At 34.1% G+C, this 12,342-nt stretch overlaps 2 protein-coding genes across 2 annotated transcripts in view; one reads left to right on the forward strand and one right to left on the reverse strand.

Annotated features, from left to right (window-relative positions):
• The first annotated feature begins 2,979 nt into the window (after positions 1-2,979).
• On the forward strand, positions 2,980-5,038 carry LOC120353612. Its single transcript, XM_039438051.1, has 2 exons — positions 2,980-3,180; positions 4,711-5,038. Exons 1-2 carry the CDS (start codon positions 3,075-3,077, stop codon positions 5,001-5,003), a joined length of 399 nt encoding a protein of 132 aa, XP_039293985.1. The 5' UTR covers positions 2,980-3,074; the 3' UTR covers positions 5,004-5,038.
• A 3,277-nt stretch (positions 5,039-8,315) lies between these two features.
• Positions 8,316-12,342, reverse strand: part of LOC111049092 (transmembrane protein 151A) — a 119,145-nt gene continuing 115,118 nt past the window's right edge. The window contains exon 8 of the mRNA XM_039438050.1: positions 8,316-9,163. Coding sequence (XP_039293984.1) covers positions 8,833-9,163 — 331 coding nt within the window. The 3' untranslated portion in view covers positions 8,316-8,832. The remainder of the gene's footprint in view (positions 9,164-12,342) is intronic.

The raw sequence follows: 12,342 nt of genomic DNA on the forward strand, positions 1-12,342 counted from the left end.
GGCATCATCATCAGTAGTCTTTTTGGGTTTGACTCCACTATATTTTCCACTATAGCCTGATCAATCTAAAAATTTACTTATAAGAAACATCAGTTCATTATGCTCAAAGTATTTACTTTTTCCAGTCATTTTAATCTCCCGAAAAATTATAGCTCTGTGAACTGTCTTATTAGAGCTATAATTAATGGATCATTTTGGCTTCTTAAACATATTTTCTAGCTTAGCTCACTAATAATGCTTGAAACTCTTATGCCCGGTTTTACCAACCGACATTTGAGCATGGTCAAGCCATGTATGATTTAAGCGTGATTCTTACAAAATGACAGTGAAAAGTAATAATATAATTATCATAAGCTCTAGTTGGACATTCCCAATTAGCCCGAACGAGTGAGTATGAATAATACCATTGATACTTGAGAGAATCATATTTTCACTGTCACTGTTGTGTGAGAATCCAGCTTTCACTGGCAATGCAATTATCAAAAGTAACTATTGCAATAGAAATCATATATGCTCCAGTGCACTCGTTGTAAACCGTACGTAATTTGATAATATTTTTGAGGCTAGCAGTGCACCCGTTCTTGTTCGGGAGGACTAGAAAGAACTTCATTACATCAGGAAAACTACATGACACATATTTTAATAGGATATTAAAAGAAAGTAAGGGAGGCTTTGCTTTTTAAATATTAAGGTTACTTATAAAAAGTTGAATAATAATATAATTGATAATTCTTTATTGCAAAAGAATATTGCATAGCAATCTTGGTAAACATTCATACAATTTGGAACGATTTTATTCATACAATATATAATGTCGGCAAGTTTAGGTATTCTAAATCCTATACTATTAACGAGCAATTTCTGTTTAGATGTTTTGATGTTTGAATTTTAGATGTTCATATGTTTGTATTTCACCGGATCTCGAAAACGGCTCTAACGATTCTCACGAAATTCAGAACATAGTAGGTTTATAATATGAAATTCGATTACACCAGGTCTCATCCCTGGGGAAACTCGCTGAAGGACATTAAAAGAATTTATTCATCCTTGGAAAAACAGCTGATAATTTCGGCGTCTGTTGATGATGGAAGTGAGTGAGCGAGTGCATGTGTGTGGGACTGAGACAAAATTATGACTCAGCTGTTGAACTTTTGTACATAATTCAATCAGGTACTTAGTGACAGTTGTACAAAAGCCGGTTAAATTTTAATCCTGATTAATTCCAGTAGAACCAATCAGATAAGCTATCTTTTTGAGATGGTCTTCTGTGATTTGGTTCACGTGACATGAATCAGGATTAAAATTTAACATGCTTTTGTGAGAGAAATTTTTGCATTCCTCTGCGAATTAATCTCAATCCACTGTGATTAGATAGAACCTTTCTGTATGAACTATGAATATTTATTATAATTTCTTCTTTCGTAATAATTTTCATATGATTTTGTAGGTACTCTAGAGCGGAGCTCGGTGCCCCGATATTTATCATGAATTGGAATAGGTTGTCACTGATGTTGTGTTGTTGGTAGTATTTACTTTTTAACATTACAGGAGTAAATAACACAAGTCGAACAAAATGTATCTTTAAATGGTTTGGTTTCTGGAATAAATATATCATCTGAACAAGTACATTTTGTAAATTCTATCCATTAATACCAAATATCGGGGCACCGAGCTTTGCTCGTTATTTATTCATTGATAAACAGATTTATTTCATTGATAATCATTTCTTTAAAATGATTGGGGAAGTACTAACAGGCACAGCCCAAAACTGTTACTTACCCAATTTTGATTTATTCACTACGAAAATTATATTTCGTCTGTGATTTATTCACAGACGAAATCATCATCTGTTTTTCCAAGGATGAATTATCCTTTTCATGTCCTTCAGGGAGTTTTCTCAAGGATGAGACCTAGTGCAATCGAATTTTGATATCATAAACCTACTATATTCCGAATTTCGTGAAAATCGTTAGAGCCGTTTCCGAGATCCGTTGAACATCAATAACCAGATAGCCAGATAACCAGATATAGAAATAGAAAAATATAAACAGATATACATAAATTGCTCGCTATTATAATAGGATAACAACTTATAGTCCAGTCAAATGGTAGTTTTTCAGGAAACAGCCCCGAAATAATTTTTTTTGATGGTTCTATATATATTTTGGGGCGCTGAATTCTAATCTGAAATTTGCTGACACACCAGAAGGCGACTTCACCCCAAAATTTTGGATTTTTTAAGTTTTCCATTTAATCTTGAGAACCTTGAATTTTTCGAGAAAAAGCATTCTCTATATAATATTAAAGATAATAAATTTCCAATGAATTGAGTGGTCGCGCAGGACTACTTTTTGGATTTTATATCTGAAGTGTTCCACAAGATACGCAACTTTGAATGTGCGAGAAATTTGTGATATTTTCCCCATTCTCACAGTCTGGCATATGCAACGTTGCGTATCTTGTGGAACACTTCAGATGCAAAATCCAAAAAGTGGTCGATGTTGTGATGAATTTTCTCCTCTTTTCCCTTCCATGAAATATACTTCTGTTTTCAATACCGTTCAAAAGTTACAGCCAATGGAATGATGATCTTTATTTTCTCATTTTTCTTGCGATTTTACTGTTATTAAAGAGTCTCTAAAATGAGTACAATGCATGATAGAAACTTGCGATTGGTCTTAAATGAGAGAAAATTTCATGCTCTATATTTTCACAATTCTGATCTTGCATTACTGTTTATATCGAAAAACTGTCGAGACTGTGAAAATGAGAAAAATATCGCATATTTCTTGCAACAGCAAGGAAACTCAAACACAGGACCATTAAAAATTAAAATGAAGCAAAGGAAGTCAGAATTATAGTGGATGATGAAGTTATAATTTATTTTTGTCAAAAATTTACCTTCAAACTCATAGGCTTAAAATTACTAAAATTCCTGCATACAAAATATTATCAATTGTGCTTATGCTTTATATTGAGTTACACTTAGCAAAATATAACATTGTAAAGGTGGGAAAAATTAACTACATTAGGATATCTCTATTTAATACCTTGATTTTTAATCATAATTCAAAATGTTGACTCCAAGATATCAGGCCTATGACATATCCTACACACGCATGCTGAAGGTGTCCAACTACTTCCCCAAGGTCCACCCACGAGCTGTCATAGAACTCAGAGGTAGGCCTATGTATTTTTCACAATATACTTTACAGTGTTTTGTATGTGTACTCTCAAGGTTTCGATAAATGTACTTCAGTTATTTTAACTGTTACTGCAATAGCCTGTATTCTATTGAATTAAAAAAACTGTTTTGGTTAAAAGTTGTTGAAAAAATAATTCAATTGTTACGGCATGATGAAAAATAAATAAAAAATTGACATTTGTAAAATTGTGATTGTACCGGTGAAAATATTATCATACCTTCATTAGCGTGAAATATGTAGTTTAAGGGTCAATGAACAGAAAGTGTATTTTCAAACGAGTCGGCAGGGCGGGAAGCTCTCCGATTGGCTGATGTGGTTGGCGTTCGGGAATCAGCTGATAATCATCATGAGTGATTGAGTTAATTTCTCGGGAATCAGCTTATAATCATCCAATTGAAGAGCTTCCTACCCTGCCTACTCGTCTGTAAACGCTCCATGTGGCTTGGCCCTAAGTCTTAATTGATCCATTTGACATTGAATTCTATGACATACAGAGTAATTCTATGAGACAATACCATAAAAAACACACGCAATAGTGTCATACGTGTTCTATTATTTACTTGATATTTATCTATATTCAATCACTTCAACTAGTAATTTAATCAAAAGTATTTTGAATTTGCAAATTACTGTATTTATTTATCAAACCTGTTCGGCAATCAGGAGGAGGCGAGTCCTTTTCCCGCAAATAAATTTTGAAGTTATTGTAGTTATCATCGAAATGCCCCCTGTGGGTTGGGGGAGCTTTGAGTCGAACATCGTACTCAAGAATGTGTTGAAAACCAGAATCCACCCACAGTATCCCTGCTTGTCGTAGGAGGCGACTAAAAGGGACCCCAAGGCAACTCCAGAAGTTGCCTTGCCTTCAAACCCATGGGATCTGCCCCATCAGGGCAGTTTCGGAGAAAAAACCCAAGAGACCAGAGATGGGTGAAACTCCAGGCACAAATGTGGGTCGAGAGGCTGAGTCAAGGGTGGCCGGGCGCCCTAGAGGCAACTTAGCCACCCCTTCCTCAGCGGAAGGACATACAAAGAAGTCCAGGAGTGGAACTCACGTCTAATCAGTCTGAAGAGTCTGCCAAGTATATCACACTGGATTGCGACAAGCAAACAGGGAAAAACTCCTGGTTCTTGTAAAGGACACAGGTATTGGTTTGCCTAACTTACATACTATTTGGGAACACAATAAGCTTCGGTTGACGTGTGGGGTTCTTTGAACCTTTGGATCCTTGAATCCGTCCCTTCAAAAACAATAAGAAATAATAAATATCAAAGAAATTCCTCCAAGCTGTTCTCCTTGTTGTCAATAGAAATTTGCAATAACACAAGTCTTCATGGTAGTTGATAGCAATTAATTTGAATTCCTGTTTCACAATATTTTGAAGTCTGAATTTCGGTTATATTAATGTGCCTCTTTGTCGTTTTCCTTGTATGTTTGGTTTCCTCAATATTATGCATTCCTTAACATAGAATACATTGTAATAATTATTGAATTTGTCAACAGGCAATCCCTACCCACCTCTATTCCCGAACAAGAATGGAAACCGGAATCTGATTCACAACGTTCTGCTAGAGGAAGCCAAGAAACAATTTCGCGCTGAAAAGTATGAAGAAATTGCAAAAAATCTTGAGGAAAAAGCTGAAGCGGCCAACTCGGAAACTGATTCAACGTCTTCTGAATCACTGACAGCAAATTCACAAACTGAAACAGCCACCCAAACTCTGGTTGAAGCCGAATCTACTAAGGAAATAGAACCTAAAGAGGGATCTTCACATCCTTCAAAAACCACATCATAGATTTGTAGTAAGCATTAAAGTAGTTATTCAATATCTTATTGTTTTTTTCTGGGTTCACATTATCTTCAATTATTTACGTCGATCTGAGTTCTCTTATTCATCTCAATGATTCAATTGGTTTCTTGGTTTCTTATGATGTCGTTTCATTCCTCAAATTGATTTCCTGTTATCAATACTCCCTGGTGGAAATTTATTCATACTCATTAAATAAGAAAACCAAATGCTAATGACAACTCTCACCGATTCCTCCACGGCACGGCAATTGGAGAGTTTCCTGTCGTGTCGTGTCGTAGAGGAATCGGAAAGTTTCCTGTCTTGTGGTGTCGTGTCGTGCTGTAGAGGAATCGGTGAAAGTGAAATCGGCCATTGGCATTGGTTTCCCTATTGAACGAGAATGAATAGTATGAAAACGGCCATATGGTGATAGCGATAACAATAGAGAAAAAATAAAATAATAATTTTTCCTCTATATCTCATAATAGCATTGACAATTGAAAACTTGAAACTTAAGTTTGGGCTGATGGCTATTCATGTTCTCCCACAAAGGATGTTTTATTGCCTTTTTTTTGCTTTTGTAGCAAAGGATGCTTTTTTTCATGACGATTTAATGTCTGGAGTATTTTATACTCATGTTTTTGCTTATTATTGTTCACTCTTATCTATTTTTTTAGTTTAACCTAGTTAATTATCATCCCTTTCTAGATTTGTTTTATTTCAAAGTTGAATTTCAAAGATTTTGGGATTTTTTTGGATTATATTATAGGACGATCGTGCAACTGGGTATTTTCTCAAAATCTGACTTTCAGTCACCAGGTTTGTAAAGATCTGAATACAGCAGTTTGAAACTAGTTATTCAATTGTAATTGATTTAGCAAAACTTTATATGATACTCAGAATCCAATGTCGGTAATGGAATAATCTTATCATGTACGATAACTGAATTAATTATGAATCCTTTTACTCAACTTTCTATTCACACTAACAGAGAATAATATTCCCATTCGGTTCAAGTTGAATGATATCATTCTCAACTTTCCTTCAATACAAACTAGAGCACCGTATTATTCTTCAGCTATTAGGTACTCTTGAAACGTTGATATCAACTCAAAGAGTTTCTCTAGTTAGATGCTACCACCCAGTTAATCAGCTAAATGAGTTTGCACTCAGAATAATAACACTTTATATATCTATCTGAAAGCGCAATCGTGAGCATCTCATCAGTTCATGTCATGCTAGCGAATTTAATTCCTAGTTAATTGAAACTGTCTTCAAGTTATAGTAGACAAGATAGATAAAAGGCAATAATTACAAAAGTTTGGAAACTAACTTCATAAACGACGAGCTGTATTGCTCAGGGTTAATTGAATCCTGATTGAAAATGCGGTGGTTAATTGAAAATGTTTGAGTATACTGTCATGTACTACCAAAGTTTTCTAGAACTAATCTTATCGGGAAAAGTATAAGGTCTTCAACGTTGATTAAATCTTGAAAAAATATTGACTCTTGATAGTTATAAATTTGAATTCAATGTATTCCATGAAGAACAGATTATGAGATAGGAAATCATCTTCAAAATGAACAATACTTTTTTATCTCCTAGTTTTCTTACATTCCAAGTTTTTTTTTTTTTTATAACCAGGTTATTCCATAGCCGAATAACAGGTTATTCTCAAAAGTCAACCTTATTCATAACTCATGAATTTGATAGAAATTTGAATTTGACTCTTCAAATCAATTCAATATAGTTAACTACAAATTTATTAGGTTTCAGAATGTCTCTTAAATTTTAAAATTAATTTATTATAAAACGTATAGTGAATTAGATAAGTAATGATGATCTCAATTCAAAATTACAATGATATTATTCTGCAAAACTTACCAAAATACTTCCTACAAGTAATTACTCAATTTTTATATCGTGGCATCATCTCGGACGAAGATCAAGTAATTATTGTCAAATTGTGAATTAATTATCAAGTTGAAGTCAAAAATTGAAATAGTTGTGTCGATTGAATTCGGATATTCTTGTTCTATTTTATCAAAAATCAAGGCAGTTCAGCTCTTTTTGACATTGAATCTTAGTTTACACACTTTACTCCAAATCATCCGGGTTATGTAACAGATTAACACTATAGTGTATTGATATAATAATTTATTTATAAAAAAATAAAGAAACTATAGTTTCTCGTGTATACCGTAGCTAGATAGATATCTCAGCTAGGTTGATAATGTTAGCTATCGAATCTAGTTTTTTATTTTTTAATAAATCAGTGATATTAACTACTCTTATTCGATCCTTTCAATATAAATATTCAACACGACATCCCCTTGGACTTTAGAAAGTTGTTTATAAACTTATTAGAATTATAATTTTATTATTTATGGTAGTAGGTTGAATAAAACTACACAATTAATATCTTGAGCTTATCTATTGGAAACTCTGAGTACTAGTAATAATTTTACATACAGTTAAGTTTGAAGTAATGCAAAAGCACAACACATCAAAATATCACCATTTGTTCACTGGCATCCAGCAACAGGATCGGTTTTTCAATATCAAGTTATCAACAATTATCGGTTGTCAAGTTTGGACATTTCATAATTTTACAATCATAACTAGAGTAGCATTAACATTTCCATAAAATTCATGGAATCGATTCCAAAATGCACATTTTGAAGATTAAAAAGCAGCTTTAAACTTTCAATATCAATTTGATAAAACAATGATTTTTTTGTTATAAATGTTGTCTACTATTGCAATCATTGTGTTTTTCCCTTTCCAAGGTTATAAAAAGTTGTAATATGAGTACTCCAATTGGCGTTTAAATGCTAATTACGGAATATATAGAATTATAAACCCTGTTACTATAAACTTCCCATTAAATTGACTCTTGTAAGTTTTCAGTTTCAAAATTATTTCTACTATAAAAAATTAGTGGAAAGAAAAATTATGGACAAATTTATCAACTAGTAAACGAAATATGACTCCTCTATCTTTTCATGCTATCACCTTCACTTCTTGAGTTTTTCATTGCTTGAACAACCTTCTTATAAATTCTTAGAGCTTAACAACAAACTATTTGCTCATCCAATGTCAATTTATGATTCAATTCCATTGCGATTAGAGGTCATCAAAAAGTTTCCACCCTTTTCTCCTAAAATGTTATCATTCTATCAAATTGATTAAATTTTTGTTGAAGTTATAGCAACCAATCAAATTTTAGCCTTAAGCTTTTCACACATCGACAAACAATATCCATGCATCTTTTCACTTCTTCTATCTAGTCACTTCGATATCTCTACTACAATAACAGTTCCTTTTCTTCTTTCTTCTCATGCCATAAACTAGTCTCCATTTAGATGATGAGCGTTCATAAACAGCGAGAAAATTATTTTTATCTTTAATATTCTGATATCGAAACCACCTTTATAACCCTTGAAGTCTTATACACCAGGCATATCAGTTTAAACGGAGATTAGCTGCTGATTCAAACCTCGCATGAAAGACATTACAATAAACGCGATCATGTTTTAAGGTAATCTTAGTTTAGCGTTAAAGGTAAATGGTGCGTATGGCCCTTGGTCTTAGCTACAATTAAACAATAGCTCTCTCTCCAACAAAAAATTAACAGTTTCTTTAGTTCTTTATTCTCAAGTTATAAACTAGCGTTGATTGAGGTGATGAGCGTTCTTAAACAGCGAGAAAATTGTTTCCATCATTAATGTTCTGATAACGAAAACAACTTTATTAAAGATGTTCAAAAGTCTCAGCTACAATTAAAACAATAGCGCTCCCCAACAACAGTTTATTTAGTTGGTTGTTGTCATGCTATAAACTAGTCTCCATGTTGATGAGCGTCCGTGGCCTGGGCGGCGTAGGAGCGGTGGTCGCTGTGGGCACTTGGTGAGGAGCGATGACGGTTGGATGGCAGACTAGGGCGGCACAATTGGTGGGGGCGCTGCTGCGGCGTCGCGGCGCATGAAACGCGCGGTCGGTGAGCGACCGTCGTAGCCGCGTCAGCGCCGGGAAGCGGAGTGCTTCGTCGTAGGGCGGGGGCTCCTCGGCGGTGGTGGAGGGGCGGCCGCGGAACGGGTCCGATGGGTAGATCTCTACCAGCGGGCTCGCGTAGTAGAGCGGAAGCCTCGTTTGTGTTGACGACCTGTCAACACAAAATGTTCAAATCTTATTTCCGTACAAAAACAGGTTACTATTATAATTATTTGTGTAAAAGTGACACTTTGCTGCACCGAAATAAACGTTTACGTACTAACACAGTATGCGAGTCCGTACTGGTTTTCTGAGTTCAGCAAAGAAACTTTGCGCTCATATTACACATTACTCATAGTATTTAGTGTTTCACAAACTAGTATGGTTAGTCCGTGAAAAAATAAAATTATTATTTATTTATTAAACATTACATTTTTACTTTCCTTGCCCTTTTACCATAGGTAAAAAAATAATTAAGTTTTCTATACGTTTCAAGGTCCCCTGAGTCTAAAAACATGATTTTTGGGTGTTGGTCTGTGTGTGTATGTCTGTGAACACGATAACTCCATTCCTAACTAACCGATTGACTTAAAATTTAAAACTTAAGGTCCTTACACCATGAGGATCCGTCAATAAGAAATTCAATAAAATTCAATTCAAGATGGCGGATGATTACTAAAGAACCATGTTTTTCACGGTTTTCTCGAAAACGGCTCTAACGATTTCCTTCAAATTTATACCATGGATAGCTATTTATGAGCTCTATCAACTGACATGAGTCTCATTTCTGGGAAAATTGTAGGAGCTCCGTAATATTCTTGAGAAAAATGGCGGATAATTACTAAAAAACCATGTTTTTCACGATTTTCTCAAAAATGACTTGACCGATTTTTCTCAAATTCATACCCTGTATAATTATTTATCGGCTCTATCAACTGGCATGAGTCTCCTTCCTGAGAAACTAATGGGTGTCCAATCCATCCTTGAGAAATGGACTTTGTAACTTCCTTCTCGTGCATTGTAACTTCCTTCTCGTGCATGAGGTAGGTAGGTAGATCAGTTTTTAATAAAAAGAACATATAGTCGAGATATTTCATCTGTAGAACAGCTGTTTTATCGACTTTTATAAAAATAATCGAATTTCACAATAAATTTACACAAAGGGAAAAGTACTCTGAAAAAATTATACTAGTAGTTCTGTGAACAGTATACCTCACGCAGTATTCTCATCTACAAGTACCTGATTGAAACTATAGACCTTATGGAAATACAGCAATAGACTGGCTTCTCCACACATCTGTGTAATTACTTGTCAGCTGATTTATGATGAATAATCTCTCTTATAAATTATAATCTCTCTTTTTTCTTATACTTATAAAAGGCTAAGCCCCGACAGACTGAAATCACACCACAGCCCAAACTACTGAGCCTAAAAACTTAAAATTTTGCACGATTGTTTATGGTAGCCTGAAAACATCCACTAAGAAAGGATTTTCAGAAATTTGCCCCCCTGAGGGAGCTGGGGCCCCCCCAAAATTTTGTACTTTTTAACCGCTCATTGCACAGCAAAGTCATGAGGAACTTTTTTGTTCAGCTACGAAAAAAAATTAGATCTATGCAGAAAAATTCCGATCAGGAGCACAGGGGGGTCCAGGAGAGGGCATTTTTCGAAAATTTTGATGTAAAATCACACTACAGCTCAAACTGATTGTCCTACAGACTTGAAACTTTGCACAAATATTCTTCAAACATGCTAGACGCGCACTAAGAACGGATTTTGAGATATTTTGCCTCTAAGGGTTTCAAAGGATGAAAAAGGATCATATTTAGTAAGGTTATGAACATGGTAAGGTGAATGTCATATGGAACTGAGATAATTGACACATGATATTCTAACATATGTTATAATCATTGGAAATCTTAAAATAATTTCATCAATCAGCTGATCGAATTTAATTTTCCATACATTGAAAGCGCTAGCTTGCCACGTGTTTGTTCCATTGTTGTATGAGTCTCATACATTCCGATTAGAACAGAGCACAGCACAGAGATTTTCTTTGGTTAGGAGTTTGTTGATAATTCTTTTTTTCAAATTTTATTGCAAACAAAAATCACATTGAAAAATTTCTTAATAGACAAAAAGATTTTAAAAAACAAGATGTCAAACATAAACCTATATTCATTTGTGGCATGGCCAGAAAAAGACAAACTTGAGTACTAGCCGTGAGTTCATTCAATATAACTCATATTTTTGTGTTAATATTTTGTGAACAAGAAGTACGAGTTGATGAGAGATGTGAGTAATATCTTTTATTTGATCTAAATGGTTATACATATTGTAGTAGTCGGGGTCACTTCAATCAAAGTTTTTTATTTTGTAGCTAATAAATGTCATACATATTGATTGTCCATAATGTAAGTGATTAAACTAATCAAAATTAATGGCTTACTGGTCCTTCACAGAACTTATAGTATTCCTGGTGATTGAGCCTGTATTTTTTCAGTGTTGACTATTAATAATAAAGCTTTATTTACAACTAGCTTACCTGGCGAACTTCGTACCGCCAAAAGTCAATGTATACACTTCACTTTATTTGGTGAATCATGAAATTTATCTGACAATCAATATTTTCATTTACATCTAAATACGGAATTTCTATGTGCTTAGTCATGCAGCAAAACATATTCTTCTCAATCAACTGGTAGTAATATCTAACAGTAAAGTGTTGAATTAAAAAAAAATTAGATAGGATGAATTAGTGTTGAGTTCAATGTTTTCATAGTTGTTGATTGTCAATAGATGGTCCAGGAAATATGCGATGTACGATGAATCATCACCAGGAATTACATATTCTTTCCATCTTCCATTTTAGGATTTTCAGGATGAAAATAAGCTAAGTTAAATTCAAAAAAAATTGTGAATTATTCTGACATTCTTCAGTAATAATAAATGCAATATGAACAACTCTCTTCCATGAGGTGAATAATTTTTTCCATTTTCCGGTTACTCAATGATAGGGGAGTGATAATTATTTGTATAGTTCTTCTAAGGAACCATTATCTACAGCTGGTACCAATCAACTACACTTTAACTCCAAACTACCGTTGTAATACCAGTAGCCTACACAATTTATCATAGGGTGACGTGTTTATTACAGCTGGTAACTTTAGATGCTAAATCATATTATCTCAATATGATCTTGAATCATGATCATCTTTCCGTTCTTCGGTAGCCGCTAGGCCGACAATTTCGAAAACATAGGCCTGTAAAGTAGATTAATAAATAATTATTATTAGATACCCTATTAAAATTTATGGTCAGAAACCATCCCCAATATTCACACAACATAT

This window comes from Nilaparvata lugens, chromosome 11 (genome assembly GCF_014356525.2).
Source record: "Nilaparvata lugens isolate BPH chromosome 11, ASM1435652v1, whole genome shotgun sequence".
Taxonomy (NCBI): domain Eukaryota; kingdom Metazoa; phylum Arthropoda; class Insecta; order Hemiptera; family Delphacidae; genus Nilaparvata; species Nilaparvata lugens.